General features: G+C 43.2%; 1 protein-coding gene across 1 annotated transcript; it reads left to right on the forward strand.

Annotated features, from left to right (window-relative positions):
- Positions 1-5,542: 5,542 nt before the first annotated feature.
- LOC145353866 (homeobox protein TGIF2-like) lies at positions 5,543-25,876 on the forward strand. Its single transcript, XM_080204770.1, has 3 exons — positions 5,543-5,829; positions 7,077-7,330; positions 23,705-25,876. Exons 1-3 carry the CDS (start codon positions 5,811-5,813, stop codon positions 24,227-24,229), a joined length of 798 nt encoding a protein of 265 aa, XP_080060896.1. The 5' UTR covers positions 5,543-5,810; the 3' UTR covers positions 24,230-25,876.

The following is a 25,876-nucleotide window of genomic DNA, read 5'->3' on the forward strand; positions in this document are numbered from 1 at the left end:
CAGACTCTCCCATTCTTTTATATAGCAGTAATCGAAACACAGGAACTAAGAGCAGAAGTTGGTAATTCAGCCCTTTAAGCTTGTTCTGCCATTCAGTCAGATCATGGCTGATATCTTCCTGGTCTCAAATCCACCTCCCTCCCTACCTGTTCCCCCTTTAACCCATTTTTAAAATCAGAAATTATATCTATTTCCTTCTTCAAACCATTTAATGATTCAGACTCCCCTACACTATGGGGCAGCAAGTTCCATAAATTCACCACCCTCTCTCAGGAGTAGTTACCCTTCATCTCAGCATGACACCCAAAGAACCTGGCCTGTGAAATCTACTGGCTGCTTCACAAACAGTTTATTTATTAGTGTTTCAAATAGGCTTACATTAACACCGCAATGAAGTTACTGTGAAAATCTCCTGGTCGCCACATTCCGGTGCCTGTTCAGGTACACTGAGGGAGAATTTAGCATGGGCAATGCACCTAACCAGCACATCTTTTGGACTGTGGGAGGAAACCGGAGCACCCAGAGGAAACCCATCCGGACACAGGGAGAACGGGCAGACTCCGCACAGACAGTGACACCAGCTGGAAATCGAAGCTGGATCCCTAGGCTGTGAGACAGCAGTGCTAACCACTGTGCCACCGTACTGCCTCAATAGGGTACTTGCAGTCAGATCATGGAAAAAAATGAAAAATAAATGTTTCTGTATTTACATGCACATCTCCTAAAGTCCAAATCAGCATTGGTAATGCAATAAATATGAAATGTTCAAAATATGAAAACAAATGCTAAGATTCTTGATTAACAACCAAAATAGAAAAATGATGATGGTCTTGAGTGATGAACATATCGCAAAATAAGGTTCCAATCTTGAGCAATTTATGTTGCTATCATTTCTGATGTAGAAAAGGGACAAAAAATGATGTCAGTGAACAACAGGGGATTAAAACATACTTTGACATAATGCATAAATAATATATTTAATTATCACCAGCTTATGTAAGACTGAAATCTAATTTATTGAAGTACACCATTCCCTGAACATTATCCACGCCCTCAGTGCATTCCAAATATAGGAATTGTAGGTTTTGAGTAACAGGCAGCAAGATGATTTTGCAATTAACCCAATTTGCATAGGCAAATCAGGTCTCATTATCCCACCTCATTAATACATTAGTCTCATGATTACACCCTTCAGGTTCATAAAGGTAAAAATTATGGAGTATGTGTTATTAATGGAGATGTGAAGTCATTTACATTGTCAGTTCTTTCTCCTTGTAACCTCTGCCTCTGTTACACGAAATAGGTATAAAATATGCCAGGCATACACTGATCTTGCCATTTTTCTCTTTGTGTTTCAATAGTTTTTCCCGTAGCTTAAATAGAGAGAATGTAACAGTTAATGTGAAAAATTCTGAACCTAGGGACAAAATCCTAAAAATGCATGTTTTACTGTCTAAAAGTTATATTTAACATAAAAGACACATACACTCCGCTTAGAAATCTGGGGGCACATTTCCACTCACGACAAAGATGTACCCTTGAGTCTGGCTTGGTTTCTGGCCTTGGTGTCACTTTTAAATGAGTGGTAACGAGTAACAATGAGCGAGGGGCGGCACGGTAGCACAGTGGTTAGCACTCTGCTTCATAGCGCCAGGGACCAGGGTTCAATTCCTAGCTTGGGTCACTGTCTGTGTGGAGTTTGCACATTCCCCCCTTGTCTGCGTGGGTTTCCTCTGGGTACTCCAGTCTCCTCTCACGTTCTAAAAGATGTGTTGGTTAGATGCACTGACCCCGACAGACGCTGCACTGTATCAACTAGGGGAATATCGTTGTTGTACCATTTCACCAGATTTTCTATCTCTTTCCTGTACTCTGGCTCATCATTGTTTGAGATCCAATCCACTATAGTCATCAGCAAACCTGGAAATGGAGTTGGAGTGGAATTTGGCCACACAGTCATTAATGTATAAGAAGTGTAGTAAGGGGCTGAGGACACAGCCTTAGGGACATCAGTGTTGAGGATAATTGTGGAGGAGGTGTTGTTGCCTTTCCTTACTGTTTGCGGCCTGTGGGTTAGGAAGTCTAGGATCCATTCGCCGGAGCCCTAGGCCATACTGCTTGGAGTTGAGTTTTGTTGGGATAATGCTGTTGAAGGCTGAACTCTAATCAATAAATAGGAGTCCAACATAGGCATCCTTGTTATCTGGGCGTTCAAGGATTGAGTGTGGCGCCATGGAGATGGTACCTACTGTGGATCCGTTGTGGCGATAAGCAAACTGTAGTGGATCCAGGCATCCTGGGATACCTGAGGTGATGCGTGCCATGATTAACTTTTGAAGCACTTATAATGATGGAGGTCAGAGCCACTGATTGATAGTCATTAAGGCACACTGACTGGCTTTTCTTTGGTACAGGGATGATAGCCATCTTCATGAAGCAGATAGGGGCCTCAGATCGCTGCAAGGAGAGATTAAAAATATCTGCAAATATCCCCTAGCCAGCTGGTCTGCGTCAGATCTGAGTGCTTGCCCAGGTATCCCATCTGGGCCAGTCACTTTCCATGAGTTAACTTTCAAGAAAGCCGATCTGACGTCTGCAATGGTGACCTTGCAGTTAACATGGCATCTCTAGGTAAAACATCCCAAAGTCTTTTGAAGAAGCAGAATCAGACAAAGATTTTGAACCAGATGAGACATTTCCTTGCTCAAGTAGGTAGGTTTTAAGGAGCGTCTCCAAGCAGCAGAGAGCTGGAGATGTGTAAAAGGTTTAGGGAGGGAGTTAAGGACCGCAAATGGCTAAAGCCATACTCCCAGTTGTGAGATGAAGGGAGCAAAGTCTCCTGTAACATTGACTTCCAGTGATTCCTCACTGTGGTGACTGGGAAAATCTTGAAAAAATTATCATGCATCAGCTTCTGAATCATTTTAACTTCACCCAGTCCCTCTCCCACTCATAGCAAAGCCAGATACATCTGGGCAAAAGCCCTTCCTGACACCCAGCATTGTTATAGTGCAAATAATGAAAATTGCATTTGATAACGGATTTGAGTCAGCCTTTATATGATGTGGAGATGCCGGCGTTGGACTGGGGTAAACACAGTAAGAAGTCTGACAACACCAGGTTTAAGTCCAACCGATTTATTTGATAGTAAATTCGCAAGCTTTCGGGGTTTGCCCCTTCGTCAGGCGAATGGAAAGTTCTGCAGAAGGGGCAAACCCTGAAAGCTTGCGAGTTTACTAACAAGTAAATCGGTTGGACTTAAACCTGGTGTTGTCAGACTTCTTACAGCCTTTATATGGACAGAAATAAAGAAAGCTACTCATCACATCCGGCAGAAATGCAGAGAGCTTTAAAATCGATGAGGGCCCAGCAAAGTACATTGCTGCTCTATTTACCTTCCCACTCACCATAATTCTGCCAAAATTGCCAGAGACAGGCCGGGATGTCCAGCCTTAAGTCATGGTAGCATAATATCAACACAAATGAGGTGCAGAAGTCGGCTGTTCCGGCTCTGTCCAGAGCATTTGTACTCTCCAACACAACAGGGTGGTGGTACAGTGGTTAGCACTGCTGCCTCACATTGCCAGGGACCTAAGTTTGATTCTCGGCTTGGGTCACTGTCTGTGTGGAGCCTGCACATTCTTCCTCTGTCGACATGGGTTTCCTCCAAGTTTCCTCTCACAGTCTGAAAGATGTGCTGCTTAGATGCATTGGCCGTGCTAAATTCTCCTTCAGTGTACCCGAGCAGGTGCCAGAGTGTGGCGACTAGGGGATTTTCACAGTAACTTCATTGCAGTGTTAAGGTAAGCCTACTTGTGACAATAATGAGTAAAACTTCAAAAAGTGCTATAGAAGTGGGGATGGATGTTCAACACACAAATCACTGAAATCTCAGCTGCGCTCCAAGAAGAAGAAGGGGAGGTGGAGGGTGCGCAGGTGTGAGGAAACTAAAAGAAAAAGAATATGTAGCACGTTGATCATCCTCAGGCCAAAGTCACACAACTGTTAGTAGTGTGGAATCTGTGACACTGCAGGAGGCCTTGAAGCTTATTTGCTGCAGGACACATATATTGTATATATTTTTAAAAATACCATACATTTTAGCTGAAAGAACATCAAACAAAAAAAATGTCCATTGTTGGGGAGAGAAAAAGGTCACCCATTATTTTACTTTATTTAGTAAAATAACATCATATGAGAAAAATACTCCAGCAATATAAACCTAGACATGATTACTGACAACAGAACATATCAAATCCATTAACATGGCGCTAACCCCCTTTATTTTAAGTGCTCGATTTTGGAAATATCACACGTTATTAAGCATAACACATTAAATATTCATCAACAAGCCTTTTCTACATTATTGTTTGGAAATATATGATGCATCATGTGAATTTGGCAATCAGGGCAAACATTTTTTAAAATGAAGACTTTGCTCCTTTCAAATGCACATATTTCATTTGTTTAGTTATGAATTAGACATATCTCTGATATTTGGTCTGCATAACAAGCCCTCTGCTTCCTCCCACCCCTTCATAAAAAGGCTTTTTCACAATCAATCCAAAAGATGCACAAGTTGACAAACACACAATTTAATAATGGTTGTAAATGATTGCTGCTGCTGTGATGGGAATGGTGTGGAAGTTGTGACAGCTCTGGAGCCCTGTGTGTGAGACAGAATGAGTGAATGTGCGTATCTGAGAGAGAGACACACAGTGAGTATGTGTGAAAGATAGAATAAATGAGTAAGTGTGTGTGTAAGAAAGACAGAATGAGTGTGTGTGTGAGACAGAGTGAATGAGGCTGTGTGTGTGTGTGTGAGAGAGAGAGACAGAGTGAGTGAATGTGTGTGAGAGAGATAGAGTGAAGGAGTGAGTGTGTGTGTGAGACAGTGAGTGTGTGTGAGACAGAGTTTTAGAGTGTGTGTGAGAGACAGTGTGTGTGAGACAAAGATAAAGTGAGTGAGTAGTGTGCGTGAGAGAGACAGAGAGTAAATGAGTGAGTGTGTCTGAATGTGAGGGAGACAGAATGTGTGAGATAGAGTGAATGAGTATGTGTGAATGTGAGGGAGACAGAGTGAGTGTGTGAGTGAGACAGTGAGTGTGTGTGTGTGAGGGAGACACTGAGGCTACGTGCATATGTGTGTAAGGCAGAATAGAAGGCTGTGTGTGTATGTGTGCAAGGCAGAGTGTGGCTTAATGTTTATGTGTGAGACAGAGTGAGGCTGTGTGTGAGGGAGAGTGTGTGAGACAGTGTGAGAGGACAGAATGTTTGTGTGAGAGACAGAATGGATGTGTTTGTGTGAGATAGACTGAGCGTGAGTGTGTGTGTGAGACAGAGTGAGTGTGTTTGTGTGAGAACGACTGAGTGTGTGTGAGAGACAGAGTGAATGATTAAGTGTGTGTGAGAGACAGAGTGAATGAGTAAGTGTGTGTCACATTGCTTCAGCTCCAGTGCAAGTTGTGATTTCAGCTGACGTCAGTGTCAGGTCGTTTCCGGGGTGAGCTGTCAGGAGTTGTCAGGAGGAGGGGGGGGAAGTCAGCAGCATTGCAATCAGGATCAGCAGCAGGTAGAGAGAGAGAGAGCTTTGTTTAACTGCGCCACGCTGTCCTCGCAGGAGAGAGACGAGTGGAGCAGCAGCAGCAGCGCTCCACACACACTAGACACACACAGACAGACGCAACGTGCTCTCTCCAAAACCCCCCTCCTCCCCTGACCCTCTCCTCCCCCTTTTACACTTTTTATATGAAGCTACAAAATCCAAACTCCATCGTCCGACGGAAACACTAAAAAGAAAGTGGGAGAGGATGAAAGCGGCAAAGAAAGGTAAGTTTAGGTGTGACCTTGCTGCAGTGTAACTGGCACATTGTCAAAGCGCTGGCGTCCTGAACAATAGGGCAGAGCTGGGGGGTTGCTGTTAGCTGTTTATTTTTCCCTCTTTTTTTTGTTGCTAGCTGCTTTGGAATTATTTATTGTTTCCCTCTCTCTCTTCCTCCAGCCTGGCTGTGAATCTGGTAGAGAAGCGTTTGAATCTTTTTTGTGTGTATGTGATTGGGAAAGGGGAAATGCATGAAGTCCTCATCTGTGTGAATGAGTGAGTGGCCTTGTTATGCGGAATGGTTCTCTCTAGATGTCCCTGGCTTCTCTTTTTTTTAAAAAAAAAGACAGAGGGATAAGAAAGCATGGCATCTTTCTGGAGTCGACGTGTTCAGCTCCTTTTGTTGTGTTTGGAAGCACGCGTCCCCAAATCTTATTTAGTGTGTATTAGAAACAAAACAGTCTGTGTGTGTGTGTGTGGAGGGAGGGAGAGAGAGAGAGAGCGCTGGGAGTTAGTTCACTAAAACAGAAACTGGGATTTCTTCACACGAGGTGAAATGGTGAAACTTTCTTTATTTTTGGTTTTTCTTTTGCAGACGTTTCTCTCCCCCACTCCCCAACCAACAAAAAAAAAGTTTATTTTAAATTTGTCCAACTTCCTCTTGGGAATGTTGGTCTGACAGATGGGGGGGGGGGGGTTTAGTTTGAGCTGGGAATACCCTTGCAAGTTCCTGTTTCACATCAACAAAAGGGACAGTATTCAGCCACTTGTCAATGGCGGCAAAGTTTGTTCCTAAGTTTTTTTTTATTGTCTGTTCTCCCACCACCCACTTAGCTAGATTTGTTTTAAAAATCTGTATGTTTTATTGTTGAAAATTTAGTTTTTGCAGGGATGTTTGCTCCCTTTTTAGAGTTAATTGCAGATTTTTTTCCCCCCCCCAACCCCTTTGGGCAAATAAAGGAGCATGCTTCTAAAAGGTTTCTTTTCCTTTTGTGAAAGGAGAAACTTGTGGTACAAGTGAGGGATTTCGTTCCGCTCCCCTCCTTTACCAGCAACTTCTAAACTTGTTTTTCCTCCCCCGCTATTTTCTGCTTTTAAATGGGGTTTAGGCTGTGATCTGCCCGAGTGGCTTTTGTGTTGCAGTTTTGTGATGTGTGAGTAATGCCTGGTAACTAACGCTGTTGGCGTTGCTTCCCTCCCTCTCCCCCTCTGTGTGTGTGTGTGTGTGTGTGTGTGTCTCTCTCTCTCTCTGCAGCCTTCACCAGTAGCCAGAGGAGACCAGGGGACATGGCCATGTCAGACAGCGAGACGGGAGAGGAGGACGGCGGCAGCAGCAGCAGCCTGTCCTCCGACATGGCCCACTCCAAGAAGAGGAAACGACATGTGATCTTTTCCAAAGAGTCGGTGAAGATCCTGCGGGACTGGCTGTACGAGCACCGACTCAATGCTTACCCATCCGAGCAGGAGAAGCTCAGCCTGTCCGGACAGGCGAATCTAACAGTATTGCAGGTAAGGAAGGGGACGTTATTCAGTGTGTCCTTGACTTGTTTCAATGTTAATTCATCGCCTTTGCAGCCTGATTGTGTCTTGTCTGTCTGATTTTGATTTGATTTATTGTTGTCACTATACAGTGAAAAGTATTGTTTCTTGCACGTTTATAGAAAATATACCGTTCGTAGAAAAGGAAAGGAGAGGGTGGAGGATTTGGTGTTGCAGTCTTTGATTTGATTTATTGTCACATCTATTGGTATAGAGTGAAAGGTATTGTTTCTTGTGCTATATAGACAAAGCATACCGTTCCTAAAGAAAGGAGAGGCTGCAAAATGTAGTGTTGCAGTCTTTGATATGATTTATTATTGTCACATGTATTATACAGTGAAAAGTATTGTTTCTTGAGCACTATACAGACAAAGCATACCGTTCGTGGAGGAGAGGGTGCAGAATGTAGTGTTACAGTCACAGCTAGGGTGTGTTCTAGAGTTTAAAAGAGTTAGTTTTAAATACATAGAGTGAGAGTGAAAGAATTAGAGGGTAAGCTTGCAAGAAGTCGCCACGCTCTGGGGAGGTCTTGTGTCCAATTTAGGTTTCACTAAATTAGCAGAGCAGTAGTAGGAGTTTGGATGCTTTGATTTGATTTATTATTGTCACATGTATTGGGATGCAGTGAGAAGTGTTGTTCCTTGCAGACAAAGCATACCATACATAGTATACGTGGGGGAGAAGGAAAGGAGAGGGTGCAGAATATAATGTTACAGTCAGAACTAGGGTGTAGACAAAGATCAACTTAATATAAGGTCGGTCCATTCAAAAGTCTGCCTGGTTCCATTTGAGAGTTCCTGACCTCGCCTGTGCCATGGAGGCAAAGTCAAGACGAGTGTGATCCTCAGTTTGCTCTTGTGTATCTCACTGGCAGTCAGTTTTAGAGAGGCCTGGAGAGAGAGGGAGGCCTGGAAACAGCATGTCTGTCATGGATGACATGCCACACAGGAGAATCCAATTATGGGGGTGGGTGGAAGATGGGTAGAAGTTTTAAAGAGAATGGAGAGTATTAGAGATTAAAGTGCATTAAGAGCACTGCATGTTAGGATTTGCTGGGGTTGTTTGAAATATGTCAGTACCTTTAGAGATTACATTTAAAAAGTTTAGATCCAGGTTTACCTAATTCACATATAGCTCAAGAGAAGTTGAAACCAACAAATGTCAATGTTATGGTTTTGGAGTTATTTGTCCACAGGGTAAAAAGTGGTTAAAACCGTCCCTTTTACAATCCAGTCACTCCATGAAATTCAAGTAGGGCAAATAAGAAATTGGAATGCAGATGGCATTAGGTTACTTGGCCTTCAAGAGTCAGACTCTGAGTCTCAAGGGTAACAGTTTGGACACCCCTGCTGTATGACCCTGTGCCCTGAAGGACATGTTGGCTGGGGAAGGGGTTAGTTTAAATATTTCAAACACAGTGCATCATGAAAAAATTTGCAACCTAAAGCTTGCTTAATTAATTGTCTTACCAGTGAGGGAAGGTTTCTTTAGCCCTTTTATTTTAAATATTTCCCCATAGTTAGTTCTGTTAAGAGGATGAGTGTTATTGTGTATTGCTGTCTGTTCTCGCCTTTGTTTTGTGCTCACATGCATGCGATGAGGGAGAAATTTTAATTTTAAAAAGACTTCTCAACTTAGGGGTGTAACCTCCTCCTTTATGCCACCATTGACAAATCTTCAGCCTTTGAGATCCACCCCCACCCCCACCCCCACCCCCACCCCATTATCTACTTTGCACCTCACTTGTAGATCATGTTAAAATCTCCTCTTTGACTCAGGATTTTCTTTCCTTTTAATGACTTCTCCTTTAGCTTGGAGTCCGTTTTTCCTTTTATCCCTCTGAAAAGTAACTTGGAATGTTTCTCTTTTGTTCCAATCATGCTGTAAATGTAGGTGGTTTTTTTTTGAAGCGGTGGTAGTTTTTAAATATGTTAATGTGGCATGGATTGGAGTTCATTCACTTGAGTGTTTTCTAACATGAGTTTCTCTTAAAGGGAGGTATTGTAGTATGGTCCTGGCTTAGTTCCAGCCACAGAGTGTGACTGTGTTGGGGTATTTTGGGGACATACAGCTGATTGTTGAAGTTGTTAGCAAAAGCGAAACCAACCAGTTCCTACATGGAGCTCTGTCGCATGGCCATAGCTTTTTGTGATTTCTTGCAATCGATCCAAGCCTTTTTTTTCTTTCATGTGGTCCTATTAACTTTACAGAAAGCTGTGACTGAGACTTAATGGACATTTTATTACAGACTAAAGCAGTAAAATAGATCTTTAAACTCGTTTGGAAGCATGTTTATAACTATTGGACTAAAAAGTAGGGGATAAAAGCAAGCGGTTCATACCCCATGATGTTTCTGACAGTTAGCGTGCAGTGGTCAAAATATCAACTCAGTCGACATACCCATCTTGGTCTGGAACTTTGTTACGAAACCCATTTCCTGTCAGTGTTTGTTGCCTGTGGCCTCATCTGTCTCATAGGAGTTAGGACAAGTAACTCCTTTTGATTTTGTTTGCTGTGAGCTTCAGTTGTCTGGAAAAGTGATTAAGTTTCTAGATATAAAGTCCCTTCACAAAACAACATTTTAAATTTGAATGTTTGGTCGCCTAAACGTGTTCAGAGTCCGTTTTGCTCATGGAGTTGTGAGTTAATCACCCCTTAGTCACCCCTTGACAAGCATTACCAGAGTATTTAATTACATTGAACCAGGGACTGAAGAGTGGACTCAGTGGGGCGATTGTCTTTTTCGTACTTTAGTTTGCAGATTAACAAGCATCTTTTCCACCTCCTTTCAAAAAAAAACACAGTATGTACAGTGAAAAGCCACTGCATCTAACTCCTGCAGTATGCCTAGCATGTGCAGATTCCAAGAGCCAGAGTGAATGCAAATCAAGTATTTTTTTCATTCTGTAATCGAAGGCTGACTCCCTGAGTAAATGAGTTGTGAGCGGCAGATGTTTGGGTTAGGGTATCTAGTATTTCCTTGTAATTAATGAAGAACTAAGCCTTCACATTCAGGTTACATTCACCACATGTCCTGGTTACAAAGGGATTCATTTCCACCAAGCCCAACTTTCCACTGGTCACATCTCTAAAGTATGTAAACAAAAATGACTGCGCATGTAGTAAATGCCGGGTGGATGTTTGATTTTAAAATAGTAGATTGCTGCCTTTTATTGAGTTGCAAAGCAACAAAACGCTGACCTTTAAACCAGTGGATCAGTTTGCCTTTTCGTGATGATGCCAGTTACACAATTGATGCTGTTGTAAGCGGAGTCGTCCTTGTTAATCTGCCCCAGTATTTTCAGATAGGCTGAGTAAATGACTTCTACGCTCTTAATAGTCTTGCTTTGAAATCGTGTGTGTGTGTCTCAAGGCATTGAAGTGAATTATGTATTCAAACGTTTATATTTTATCAAAAGACGTGATCTTGGGTCTATTTTGTGCCAGACACGCTTCAGACAAGTGCTTTTAGCATATTGGGACTGGGGGCGGCGGGGGAAGAGAGAAAGAAGCAAGTGTGGCAGCCGTTTCTCTGACCTTGATACCCTATCTTTCCTTGACCAGCAGGAGCTGGGAATTTACGTGTGGCTGTCAAACAGCAGAAAATTACCCTCAGGATGTGTCTCTTTAGACCAGTTCACCCCAAGCAGTATCAGAGCAGTGTCTTAAAATGGACAAGCAAGTTTAAACATGACTGTGTCTTAGCAACTCCACATTTGTGTTCCAGAAGAACCTTTATCCATGTCTCAGATCAGCTGGTGTTCTTGTGAAAGGAAGTCATTATTTTGCCTCCATTAATGTCGTAGCCATTGTTTAAAGTGTAGCACTACTATGTTCCTGCTGGCACCTAATGCCAGTGGTATCAGTCGCACCTCTGAGTCATGGGCGTCGCTGGCTGGGCCAGTCCCTAATTGCTCTTGAACTAAGTGGCTTGCTAGGCCATTTCAGAGGACATTTAAGAGAATCATAGAAACATGGAAAATAGAAACAGGAGTAGGCCATTCAGCCCTTTGAGCCTACTCCGCCATTCATTTTGATCGTGGCTGATCATCAAATTCAGTATCCTGATCCCATCTTCCCTCCATATCCCTTGATTCCTTTAGCCCCAAGAGCTATATCTAATTTCTTCTACTTTCTGTGGTAGTGAATTCCACAATTCACTCCTTTCTGGATGAAGAAATTTCTCCTCACCTCCAGCCCTAAAAGGTTTACCCTTATCCTTAAACTAATCCCTAGTTCTGGATTCCCCTACCATCAGGAAGACTGTTTCTCAATCTACCCTGTCTAGTCTTGTTAGAATTTCATAAGTTTATATGAGTTACCCTCTCACTCTTTTAAACTCCAATGAATCTCATGTTGGCAGACCAGGTGAGTTTAGCAGATTTTCTTCTGAAAAGAACATTGTCATCAAAAAAAAATCTGATTTACTGTCAACAATGGTTTCGATTTTTTTTTAATTCCAGATATTGACTGAATACAAATCCCACCATCTGCTATGGTGGGATTTGAACCTGGTTCCCAGAGCATTACTCACAGTCTCAGGATTACTTGTTCAGTGACAATACCACCCCCCCCCAAGCCCATTCTGAAGACTCCGTTATCTAGGTTGCTATTTCTGTGCAATATTGTGGGAATCCTGCACTGTCAGAGGTGGTGTCATTCTGATAAGATAGTAACAAAAAGTTAGATTTATACAGCACATAGCGAGCGAAGCATCCCACGCATTGTGGGATGGTAAAGAAACTAAATTTGACACTGGGACACATAAAGGAGAAAAAGAAATAGGAAGGGGGAGGTTTTTAGCAGGATCATAAAAGCAGGTAGACACATGGAGAGGGTAGGGATGGAATTTCTGAGCTTGGGGCAAGACAGCTGAAGGCATGGCTGCTAATAGTGGCTGGAGCAGTTAAAGTTGAGAGTGAACAAGAGGCCACACGTAGAGGAGCGCAGAGATTTCTGAAGGTTGTGGGGCTGGAAAAGGTTACTGAAGTGGAGGCGAGGTGATGGAGGGACATGGAAAATAAGGATGAGAATTTAAAAATTGAGGCACTGTTGGTCTGGGATCAATGTAAGTCAGAGAGCACAGGGATGGTGGATAAACAAAATTTGGTGTGGGTTAGGATGGAGGCAGTTTGGATCTGCTCAAGTTTACAGAGAATAGGAGAAGGTGGAAGGGCTGCCAGCAGAGCATTGAAATAGCCCGAGATAGAGTTAACTGAGATGTCAGTGAGAATTCCAGCATCAGTTGAGCTTTGATGAGGAGGTTGTGTTGCAGAGACCTTGGTGGTGCAATGATTAGTGAGTTGAAGCTCATCTCAAGGCTAATTCAGCACTAAGGTTCTGTTCTGAATGGACTAGTTGGCTGGAATTTTTACCACCCTGCCCACCACAGGAATCGGAGTGGGCGACGGGATGGATAGTGGAAAGGTCTTTTGACTGTGGGTGGAATTCTACAGTTTTGGGATGAGCGAGGCCATAAAACCCCACCTGTTGAGCCTCGAGGCAATGGCCAGGGAGAGGAATGGAATAGATGCAAAGGGAATTTAGTTAGTGGCACTGACAAACAAAGGCTGTGGTCGTTCCTGTACTTAGTTGGAGGAAGTTTCTGCTCCATTAATAATGGACGTCAAGACAATTAGTGCGACAAGTCGGGAACGGTGAAGCAGTGGTGGTTAGGGAGAGCTCGGTGCCATCCACATACATGAAACCTGATGTTCTGTTGTCACCCGAGTGTAGCATGTGGATGGAGAGGGAGGGATGCCAGAGATAACAGTATTGATATTTATCGAGCTTATCTGAATAAATAAGAGTGGAACCAGTCGAAGGCAGGCTCACCCGACTGCACCATACAGGGATGGTGTTGCAGCAGGATAGTGTGGTCAGCTGTGTCAAAAGTTGTATACAGGTTGAGAGAGCTGAGGAAGGCTAGTTAATAAAACCAGTAGGATGCCATTTTGTGAAACCGATGCCACATCTGCCATCTCAGGTTGTTGTGAAAGGCCTCTGGGCTTTATTGAAAGGAGTTCTTTATGTCAAAGACCAACATTATCCTTCATCTAAAACTTAAAAAACCAGGTGATCTGGTCATTCATTTCGTTGTTTTCGTTGGGGAGTTTGCTGTACACATTTTGGCTGATGAGTTTCCTACACTTCAGTACTTAAGAGGCTATGGGCACTGTATCAATGCAAGACTGTCTTCTAGATTTTCTTGCCAACCACCCTTGCAGCAACAAAATATGTTGTTGGTTTTACAGCCGGCGTAATCCAAAATTTTAAATGGAGCATAAAAATTGACTTTTTAAGAGTGTCAGTTTTAGTTTTCATTTCCCACTGTTCTCAAACATATGCCCTGTTCATTGTTACTATGTTGCTGAGTCATGTGATCTCTTTGTCCCCATAGTCCTAATGATCTATGTGCAACTTGAAATTAGTATTGATTTGCTTTTCTTCCCTATTTATCTGTTCTACAAATGCAAAACGTGGAAGTTACAACAAAGTCACAAAGTTTTAAAGTTACAACAAAGTCACTGCAATCTAGGTTGTGGCAGGAAAGAGACAATTTAATGGGGGGGTGGGGGTTGGGGTAAGCATTTGCACCTCAGACAAGAGCAAATACCTTGTGTTAAGCCTAGCTTCGCAACACTTGGTTTACACTGCCTTTTGTTGGAAAATCTACCATTGGATTCAGGATATAGAACTGACTTTATCATTGTGGTTACCTTTTTTAAATACCTCCATATGTGATAGTGCTGCAAAGATTTGCTTCTAAACATACATGAACCAAAGATCAAAACTTATGTGGCTTAAAAAGAATTCGTCCTTTCCATGGACTTTATGCAAGGGCATGGCAATAGTGGCTGTGATTTTGATTTATCTCTGCTCTTCTGAAGTTTGCTTAAAAAAAACACAGCGGAGAAATAAATTGAGTATACGTGGCTCGCTGTAGTTTATGCATAAACATTTTAAAGCCCTTTTATTAGCTCTCACTGATGAGATAGGCACATGAACCACAAGGCCTAAGCTTCAGTTTTGCTCGATGTAGAGTCGACATGAATCTCTGTTGGGATGCAGTGTCACAAAGTAAGATAGGTCTCAATGACTCCAAACCTAAGGAGGGGTGAGAAAGTCAGCTGGGGTTTCCACTTACTGATTGCTATCCCAGTGATTACCTCTGGAAAGTGCACATCTGGGGCTGTTGGCTTAAGACAGAGATGGCCTCGGTGGCATTGTACCCCCTCCATGTTCCCATGATTGAGTTTGCATGTCAGTACTATCATCAGGTTACATGCGATGGAAAAATATCGTTTATTGCTAAGTTGCTGGAGACCTGTAAGCATTGGCACAGAATTGAAAATTATCTTCAACAGATATGGGAAAGAGGAAACTTTCTGATCTTTATTATTGTATTGGGGTACAGTGAAAAGCATTGATTTTTGTGCGCTGTACAGACAAAACATACCATTCATAGAGCGCACTGGGGAGAAGGAAAGGAGAGGGTGCAGAATGTAGTGTTGACTTAAAAAGACCATTATTAAAAAGTTTAGAAGAGTTGGAGTTCAATTTTAACAGCGTATAACGGCAGTAATGAATGGAATTAGAGGGTCTGCTGGGGACAACTTGTAAAAGGTCACCTCGCTCCGGCGCCACCTTATTTTAAACCATTTTGTGCAAACTTTTTTTAACCAATGCACAGAATTAAGGCAATGTGCCTCAAGCTAGAGGTGTAGAAATTAAGAAAATTTCTAAATTTTCACAAGGGACTCGATGCAGGTTAACTGTTGGTAGTCTCATCTTTTCCTCTCCTCCTATATTGCTAAAACAGCACTAAACATAAAAGGACAGTTGCACCAATGGGAAGGAGAAACAGCAAATCCTCGGAGCCACTTTTCAAAGAACCTGGTTATATAAAAAAAAGTGTGATTGCAGGATCTCAGCAGGGTGGCTGTTCTGCTGTCCAGATGGGTCTGTTCTTTTGACATATATTGCTGTGTGCGCGCACACACACACACACACACACACACACACACACACACACTGCAGCCTGCTATGCATCTGTGTCCCTGTGATGGATTACTTCAGACAAAAAGTAGGCTGCAGGGAAGTAGACGTCAGAGGTGAATCCACATCCTGTTTACCCTGCAGTTCCTAAAATCCACTCGCTTCTCAAATCCTGCCCTCGAAGTGTCCATTCCCTGTTCTGAGCGCATTTAAAATGGCAAATTCAGCCACCACGCCACGCCACAAAAGGTCAATCGTGTCAGACTTCCACTCAATTTCAGTGTCTGAAAGATATAGCAAAAGTGCACGCAGTACTGAAATCTCCTCAAATGCAGCAGTTCAGACATAAATTTCTAGAGTTTTATGATGGATTGGGGTGATCTTTAGTTTGGGCTCACCTGAAAATGCTAAATGGAGGCTGGCTCCACTCGGGCCTCACTCTGGATTAGGCCGACTCCGAATCCATTGTTTACGTGGCTGGGAACTAAAGTTGATTCTTGTCTGTCAAAGATGGTCTGTTTTCAGCAGGTTTGTTCATAGTTATTCATAAAGATGACACCAATTTAAATAGAACAAAAAGGGTCTTTTTAAAAAAGAAGTGGATTGTAGGAGTAAAAAGATCCCTGCAGCTTAAGGCAGGATAACCTGCAGCACATTCTTTCTAGAATGTACTGATGGAGAATTTTTCTGAGACAGAAATCTGGAGATTTTATTGGACCCTTACAGCAGTTATATGGCCCAAATATTTGTCACTCGGTGTGACCTTTTGGGGGGAGGGGAAGACACACATAACCATTGGATTTTCACACTGGTTGACTTAGTCCTTGTTTCTGTGTATATTCTCATTAAAAATATGCTTTCTGGAATGACAGCACTGTTTCCTTTTGAGTCACCCCCTTCTGTCTTTCAGAATTTGAGCGGTCCACTGGGAGGGTATAAGTAACTGTAGGGAATCCCCACACAAGTGCAACATGACTGACTTTGTGAACTGTTCCATCCCACGCACTTGGGACAACTTGGGTAGCTTAAAATAGTTTGTGCTTTCCTACTTGGCCCCTATTGCCCAAGTTTGTGTTGCTCTAGACAGTGACTGTTAGCAGGCTGTTCTACTGTGGGGTGCATTACCATTGAGTCTTGTCCTGTCACCCGATAATGATCCGGAAAGGGTGTCCCCGGCTTGTTCATGATCCATTTGAAAATCCTCTGCCTGGGATCACTTCAAACGACATAGAATGTTGAATCACAGAATGGTTCCTTTCTAAATTTTCATATTAACTTAAATTTACAACTGTGCATTGCTGCCTCACAGGGCCAGGGACCCGGGTTCAATCCGAGCCTTGGGTGACTGCCTGTGTGAAGTTCTCCCCATGTCTGCGTGGGTTTTCTCCTTGGTGTTCTGGTTTCTTCCCACTGTCCAAAGGTGTGCCGGTTAAGTGGGTTGGTGATGCTAAGTTGTCCCTTAGTGTCCTAAGATGTGCAGGTTAGGGGCGAACCAGTGGGCCAAATGCATGGGGTTATCGGCATAGGGCCTGGATGGGATGCTCTTTCAGATTGTCAGTGCAGACTCGATGGGCCGAATGACCTCCTGCACTGTAAGCATTTTTTTTTTAAAAACTGACCTGTATTCCTACAGTTCTCACTATACTCAGTGGTGTTTTTTCAATCGTCTCATTCACTTTAAAGGATAGAAGCAAAATAATACAGATGCTGGAAATTAAAATGATTCTAACCAAAGGATCAACTTGGAAACAACAACAATTTGCATTATATTAAAGGCACTATATACATCTGAATCTGGTTTCCAATGGGGGTACCATACGCATACACACGGGTCAAGGTAGGTGTAGGAAAAAGCTTTGTTAAGATGGCGGCGCGGGCTCGTTGGGCCGAAGGGCCTGTTTCCCATGCTGGGTTGTTCTTTGTTCTTTGTAAATGTAATGTCTTGTGGAACTCCATGGGAAACTATTAATGCAAAGTATGAAATCGAGTCATATAAGGAGATATTGCGGAGAATCTTGGGGCTGTTCACGCGGGCAATAAGATTGTGCCTATTGGGTGAAAGAGAGTGGTTTTAACTGTCCTAAAGGAGGAACAGTGAGGTGGTTAGATGTAGGGCAGGGATTCCTTGGGGCTCGTTTCAGAGTTGATCATTTTCACTTCCTTGATAATCGTAGTTAACTGCTTTGGGCGAGATTTATTTGCATTGTTTGTGGTTAATCAGAGATGCTTGATAGTTGACATCTATCGTTTAGCACTGAGCAAAGTGCCATATCCGTGCCACTGGAATTAGTTCTAGCCAGAGATGAAACCAAAATAAACAGCCAGATTCTAGTAGCGATACTACCTGTTTGAAATCTGAAATTTTGTGTATGGGTGGCATGGTGGCACAGAGATTAGCACTGCTGCCTCACAGCGCCAGGTACCCAGGTTTAATTGGGTGACTGCTCGTGTAGAGTTTGCACGTTCTCCCCATATCTGCATGGATTTCTTTCGGGTGCTCCGGTTTCCTCCCATAGCCTAAAGATGTGCAGATTAGGTGGATTGGCCATGGTGAATGCGTGGCGTTGCGGGTTGGTGGACCTGGGTAAGATGTTCTTTTGGAGTGTTGGTGCAGACTCAATGGGCCAAATGGCCTCCTATGTTATAGGAATCTATTCTATAAAAAAAAGTTCAATTTTGTAACTTTAGTAAAAGAAAACCTCGATCAAAATGGATTGTATCCCGTTCTGGGCACCACAGTTGAGGGAGGATCTGAGGCAGCAGGAAGGATAGAGGATAGATGTGCCAATATGGTTCCAGTGATGAGAAACATCAGTTATGTGGGTGGATTGGAGACACCAGGATTATGTATAAACATTCCAAACCCTTTCATTAGCTCTCACTGATGAGGTAGGTACATGAACCAGCAAGGCCTAAGTTTCAACCTTTGCTCTATGTAGTGTTGACGCCAATCTCTGTTGGGATGCAATGAGAAGAGAATGTTGGGAGGGGTTGATAGCGGGGGCTCAAAATCATGAGGGCTGTGGACAGGGTAGATAGAAAGAAACTGTTTTGATGGAAATTTCAAGAATGAAAAAACACAAAGCGGTTAGTGAAAGGATCAAAGGTGACTGCTTGAAAGGGTGGTGGAAGGAGATTTAATTAAGAGTGGCACAGTGGTTAGCACCACTGCCTCACGGCGCCAGGGACCTGGATTCGATTCCTGGCTTGGGTCACAATCTGTGTGGACTCTGCACATTCGCTTCTTGTCTGCGTTGGTTGCTCCGGATTCCTCCCACAGTCCGAAAGACGTGCTGGTAAGGTGGATTGACTGTGCTAAATTCTCCCTTAGTGTACCTGAACAGGCACTGGAGTGTGGCGACCAGGGGATTTTCACAGTAACTTCATTGCAGTGTTAATGTAAGCCTACTTATGACACTAATAAATGAACTAAATCCTGGCCTACAAAAGGGAATTGGATAAACACCTGAGTGGAGTACATTTGCAGGCCTCTGCTTTGCTGCAAGGGCAGGGAAGTTGGACTAACTGGATTGCTGTTACAGATTGTTGATGTATATTTGATTGGCTGAAAAGTTTTCTTCTGTGCTGTAGCCCATTCTGTAAATGCTGGCTGCGTTGGCAAGATGGATAACAACTGTACAAAAGAAAACTGTTGACATTTCAGCCCTTTGTCAAAACTAGGGCATTTCTGGTGAAGGCTACACTTAACAAATCATTGAATTATAGAATGACACAGTACAGAAAGAGACCACTCAGCCCATCGTATATATGGCAACCCTTTGGTAGAGCTATCCAATTGATCGAATGCTCTTTCCCTACAGCCCTGTATTTTTTCCCTTCTGATTATTGAATATATGTCAACATTCATCTTTCCTTTTTTCTGGAGGTGATGCTTGACTTGCCGAGTCTTTCCAGCATTTTCTGTTTTTTGTTTGCAAATATAAAAAGGCTGCCAGGATCCAGCTGCTAGACTTACGAAACAAAGAAAATGTACACCTGCCTTTCGTTCACCCTCTCACTTAGCACTGTTGGCAGGTTTTACCTTATCACATTTCCTTCCATTGTGAAACCAAAGGGTTGGGCAAGGGGACTCAGTGAGAAAGAATGCACGTATTAATACCTGCCTGTCAGAAAGCAGATGAAACCTCTCCGGTGTGTAGACTGAATTAGAAACAAAACCACTTCCCCACTCTGAATGTTGCTTAGAAAGTGGATTTTTGAAAGAGGGCGGTTGGCCTCATAGGTTAGATGGTAGCTCGCCACCTCTGGATTCAAACCCAGTGGGTTGAAAGTCTTCTCAGTCTGTCGATTGCAGAGATCGCATGTGAAATTAGTTTTCTTATTGTGTTACCTAAAGCATGTGGCTTGCAAGAACTGAACTGTCCCCAATTTTGTATCTAATAAAAAATCTGACTCTGACTCAGACTCAAATTAAGGATATGGGAAAATAGCATACTGATCCTCCCTTCCAATGTCTACTGTTGGCAGCTCAGCCCTAAGGTGTGGGTGGTCACTCCCCCACCCATACCCTTCAAAACCTACCTTTTTGACCAAGGTCAACTCTCCTAGTATCCCCCTAGTTTGGCTGACTGTGTGCAGGCCTCTGAAGTACAATGAGAAACTTTACTACGTTACATCCACCGTGTTATTGCAGGTCGTTGTTGCTCCAGTAAGGCGTATTGTTGGGAAGGAAGAGGTCAGCATTTACCCTGCACTCCAAACCTGCTTTGCCTGACCTCGGAGTTCTTGATACTGTCACCTAAAGTGATCAGAATGGCGGTAGACTGGGTACGGTTTTAGGAGGTGAAAGCAAAATGCTACGGATGCTGGAAATCTGACCAAAGTGCTGGCAGTGTCTGGGAAGAGAGAAAGCAGAGTTAATGGGTGTGATCTTACCAGCAGTTCGCACCCCACACCCGCTGCAGCAAAGTTGGAGAATTTGACGGCCAGCTAAATTTCCATCTGCTTCAGTGGGATGGGAAAATTTCTCCGGAGTGAACGGTTGTAACATTCCAGCCAAAATTTGGAGCCAAATACAGGCTTTAAAAGAAGCCATATTTGACTCAAAGCTGTCTTTCTCTCCACAGATGCTGCCAGACCCACTAAGTATTTCCAGCCCTTTTTGATTTTATTGATAGTGTTAAAGAGGACCAGATTTGCTGAGTGTCTGAATCGCCTCCCACCCTCTCAACCCTCCAAATTTCCCGAGGGAGAAAAGTTAAAGCCCAGACCCCTATCTGGTTGGTTCCAGGATTGTTCCAGGACGTATAAGATGATGAATGGGATGGATAGGATAGAGGTGGAGAGACTCTTCCCGCTCAAAAAAGACAGTAGGACTAGGGGGCACAGCCTCAAGATAAAGGGGAGGCGGTTTAGAACGGAGTTGAGGAGGAACTTCTTCACTCAAAGGGTGGTGAATCTCTGGAATTCTCTGCCCGTTGAAGTGGTGGAGGCTGCCTCGCTAAATATTTTTAAGAAGCGGGTTGATGGGTTCTTGATAAGAGAGGGGATTAAGGGTTATGGGGAGAGGGCGGGAAAGTGGAACTGAGCCACGACAGATCAGCCATGATCTTATTGAATGGCGGGGCAGGCTCGAAGGGCTAGATGGCCTACTCCTGCTCCTATTTCTTATGTTCTTATGTTCTTATTTGTCAGAAGGTGTTTGCTTGAATACCAAACGCCTAAAGGGACTCCACTCCAGGGGCGGCACAGTGGTTGGCACTGCTACCTCACAGCGCCAGGGACCTGGGTTCGATTCCTGGCTTGGATCACCGTGTGTGTGTGCGCGTGTGTGGGTTTGTAGCGGCTTCCTCCCACACTCCAGAGATGTGCGGGTGAGATTGATTGGCCATGCTAAATTGCCCCTTAGTGTCAGGGGGATTAGCAAGGTAAATATGTGGGATTATGGGAATAGGGGCTGGGTGGGATTGTGGTCGGTGCAGACTCCATGGGCCAAATGGCCTCTTTCTGCACTGTAGGGTTTCTATGATTCTAGGAACCAGAATTTGAAAGTGACTACTTTCTTCAGCCGTAAGTTTAAAAGAACACTTGTGGGAGATTGGGGGAGGGGCGGGGGGTGCAAGATGGAGGGAGACTTCAACTAGTCCATTGAAGCCATTTTGTTTTGTTCTCTTTTGTTGACGAATGTGTCCCACGGTTAAAAGGGGCTGTTTCGACAGCAGGAAGTGCTGCTTTCAAAAGGCTCGGCCCACTGAATGCATAGATTTGGTGTTAAATTTCCCTCTTAATTCCAGCGCTGACCGTAATCAATACTGTTAATTGTGCCTCATGCTGGTGGACTGGAAAGTGAGAGGAACCCCCCGCAAGCTTGCGGGGAATGAAATCAAAGTCAACGTTTCAAACAGCGGCCGGTTTGATAGTCAGGATTCAGATGTGCGTTACCGTGCTTAACGTGAGGTTTTCTTTGCCTGTGTGTCAAATCGCTTAACGGGTAGTGATGGGGTAGAGCTTCCTTTGGCTCTTGATTCAGTGGATTTAAGTACTGCTTTGCTCAACACAACACAATGGTTAAATCTTTGTTTTTTTTTTGAGTGCCTGGAACTGGAGCTTTAACAAGAAAGGAAAGGCTTTTCCATGTGTTAAATCAAAGTGGCGACCAAAGCCTGGACCCCCCCCCCCCGTAAAGTTTCTGATTGGCAACTAGGGCCAAGCAATCCAGTCTTGGCAGGCAAACTCGAATCACTTTGGTTGCTTCGACATTTCAATTTGGATTCCAGGACCTGGTTTCGAATGCCAGATCAGCTCTCTGTAGCCCAGCGGCAGATTGGTTGCCCAGTTTGGATCTGCGCGTCTGCCGTGGAAACAGATTTGACAGCATAAACATTGGAATACTACTCCCGGAATCTTAACTCGAAGGGACAATCTGAAAACAGCTAAAATGGTGCCCCTGAAGGCAAACAAAACCCCCACTATTCAGCCCCCCCCACAACCACTGCTGCTTATCTTTGATGTATATCCATTCCTTCTAATTGCATTTTTTTAAAAAAAAACCCAAATCCCTCTCTTGATTTCTAAGTTTCGAGCATAATATCTCATGTTTTTATTTTTGGTTTGGCTTCCAAATGTTCAGAAGTTGGGTGTTCAAGGCGCATAAGGATTCTCTGTAATGAAATGATAAACTTACAAAATGATGAAAGAATGTTCGAGCAAAACAAAAAGGTTATCTTAAAGAAACTCGATGAGGCTGGCCAAAAATAGAACCAAAGAAAAGATTCATTTGCTCAAGTCACTTCAGAATGTCTAAATTCTGTGGCACAGCCTCGAGTCTATAATTTGGTGTCTTGGATTGCTTGTAAACTTCAGGCATGGTCTTGCATTCAGTTTTCACTCATTCTGCCTGGCCTGTTTGTGCCTTAGATTCCTTACAAATGCCTACTCTAGTCATTACCACCCTCCCCCCCCCACCACTAACTGAGTACGCTTTGTGCAACACATTTAACTTGCTCAGTGCACATTCGAAGGACCGTAGCAGCAACTCCTTCTGCACTGGTTTCAAGTTACACAACTTGATCAGTGTGTAGTACGCGCCCATGCTGTCATGTGTTCTGGGGCAGGCAAGCTGCTTTCACATCAGTGCTTGTTTACAAAGGCTTTGTCCTGCCGGCTGCGGCAAATGGGGACTCGAGCATTCTCGAGTTGCTGTTCCACTCTTCAGAATTTCTGCCCCCCCCCCCTTTTTTTAAAATTCGAATCTCGCAACTCCCTTTTGTAAATGGAGCTTCCTAATCTCCCGTGCGGTCCCTCACCCAAACGCGCTGATACAGGAGCTGATTCCACCGGCAAATAGAATTGCTAGTGCCGCTTTCGAGATTCAGCAGTTTTGAACCAACAGGGAGTACAAACTAGAAGGGCACACGAAGGGAAAAGGAAATCAGGCTGGCGAAGGATGGCACTGCGTCCGTCACCACAGGCCTCAAAACAGATCGACTTTAAACGTTGGCCTTTTGAACTCGTACCGCGGACACCACATAATTAGGAACTCCTATCGTGATAGTTAGTCTTTGGATGAGTTCTCTAACTCAAAGCTGAAGTGAGAGAAGTGAGCAACCTCTGTTCCTGCATGTGCGGGACTAAATTAAGGGAGTGAAGGTTTTGAGATGGCTCAACTCGACAAAGAATGTTTAGAAAAGAATGCTACGTTAATTCATGTGGTGTTAGGTTACAGAAACTTGTGGGGTTATCAGAGGGTTTCCAACTAGCAGGATTTTACAGCGTATAAAAATCTAATTTTGAACTGTTCATATTGTTGGTGGAATTCTTTTTTCTTGAGTATTAATGATTTTTTTTTGCTGGAGTGTTAAATAACTGCTTACCCTTGCCTTTAAGGTCTCCAACTGGTTCATCAATGCGAGGAGAAGATTGTTACCAGACATGCTGCGAAAGGATGGCAAAGACCCTCTTAAATTCACCATTTCTCGCAAGAGCAAGTCCTCTGAGTTAAACCCATCTCGAGGTGTAGGTGGACCAAGCCCGCCGGAGAATTCCACTTCAGCTCCAAGCTCCAGTCTTTTGTCTGCATCTGTTCGGCCTTCTGTCATCTGCCACGCAACAGCGTCGGTGGTTAAAGACATGCCTTTACTCTTCTGCCCAGACTCTGGTGACGACAGTAAGAAAACCTCAAAACTGATTGACCAAGAGTTAGTTCGACCCCTGTTTAACACTGACAACCCCACCACTTTGGTGACGTGCACAGATTCAACCAGCCCAAACAACGGGCTGTTCAACACACCACCTCCCACTCCACCAGAGCTCCATCAGGACTTCAGTGGGTTTCAGTTGCTGGTGGATGTTGCACTCCAGCGGGCAGCCGAACTGGAATCTCAGAAACAGAATATCAAGATTTCGTCTTAAAAACACGACGCGTCAAGGAATACGATGAACGGGGGTGGAAGTTTAGATATCTGAGAAATCTTGCGGCCGGTTCTAGTCTGTGAATGGGCAGTAGCGCGTTACTTAAAATCCGCCTTGGAGAAATGATTTTCAGATTGCATTTCTTCTAGCTGGGGAAATAGTTTGAAAGGTCTGTCCACTTGAACTCGAGGTTAATCTCCCGCGGCTGTCCAGTTGATTGTAGACCCTTGATTTGGAGGGTTGCAATAATTATTTTAAGTAGTATTCTCAGAAGCTCCATTGTAGCTTTGCACTCTGCAAACTGTAGGTTCTGGGACTGCAACATAGTAAGCATTATTAGCATTCTGTACTTTTGACTGCAAATATAAGTGAGCTATAATCGTACTTCAAGAAACTGAAGATTACCTAATTCGTTCAGGTTTTATGTTGACTGACCAATGTGTCTTGTTTGAAGATTTGGTCTTATAGTTGTTTTGATTAAGTGACGCTGCTGTCATTGAAACAGATGTATCGAGTACAAAACAAAAGTGCAGTGTCAAGATAACCCAAAGTAGTGTGGATGACCAGAGCAGGAAATTCTCTTGCACATTCTTTAGTCCTCAATATGTGCAAAAGTATCTCAATCATAAGATATTAGGAGAATATTTTTTCATTTGTATATAATGGATCTTTACTACTGAGCTGAAGAATTGTAACTTTAAATTGTGGTTCTGTTAGAGGCAAATTATAAGATAAAAGTGGAACTTCCTCTAATCACTACTCCAATAGATTGATATAGCGATGTGACATTAGCTCTGAAGTATTCATTTGTAACTTGAGTACAGAACTATTAAAAGGTAAACTAATTTCTCTTTGTTAGTTCTATCTGTGAATGTAGCTATCTGTTTTTTTAATTTTTTTAAAAAAATGTAGTACATTGTTAAAGGTGATGTGAAACTTCCTTTTTAAACAGTAGTGCTAAGATCATTATCTGATAGGCTGGGATACACATAAGTTTTTTGGATTCTAAAACTTATTTGGTAGATGACATTCAGGATGGTTACATAAGTAAGTGTAGTGTTGGGGGGGGTGGAGGGTGGGGGGAGAAATAAAGAAGCGTATGGTTTAGAAAATGATGACCCTGAAATAACCAAAATACTGCTTGCTTCCAGTGTGTGGCAGTGGTACAATGTGAGATCGGAACTGAAACCAGCTGTCTTTCAGACAGACCATCCCTGCAAACTGCATTTGGCTAACGCACGGATCTGAGTTCAGACCATTTACTTTTGTTCTTTGTAGCTGTTTCACACATCAGCCCTTTTATTGTAAATCTTATACATGACCAAACTCTGTACCTGGGGTTCTACAATGGAGTTTAAATAAATGCTACTTGTGTTGGAAGCTTTAAACGATTTGGTTCAGTGTTAATGCAAAAAGGGGCTTTTGCAGATCATGTATATAAGTGAGATAAATGCAAATGTGCCTTATGACGGTGGTTGTTTTTTTTGTTATTTGAAGGGACCACCCAACTATTCAAGTCTTCAATTTCAATCTGTGCAATATTTAAAGGGAGTTCTTTCAACTCCATTCTTTTGTCTTACAGGAACATTGATCACATCTGTGAATTTTTTTTAATACCACTCTAATAAAATTCTTGACGTTTGATAA

Source organism: Carcharhinus amblyrhynchos, chromosome 16 (assembly GCF_965287045.1).
Source record: "Carcharhinus amblyrhynchos chromosome 16, sCarAmb.v2.hapA, whole genome shotgun sequence".
NCBI classification, from domain to species: Eukaryota; Metazoa; Chordata; class Chondrichthyes; order Carcharhiniformes; family Carcharhinidae; genus Carcharhinus; species Carcharhinus amblyrhynchos.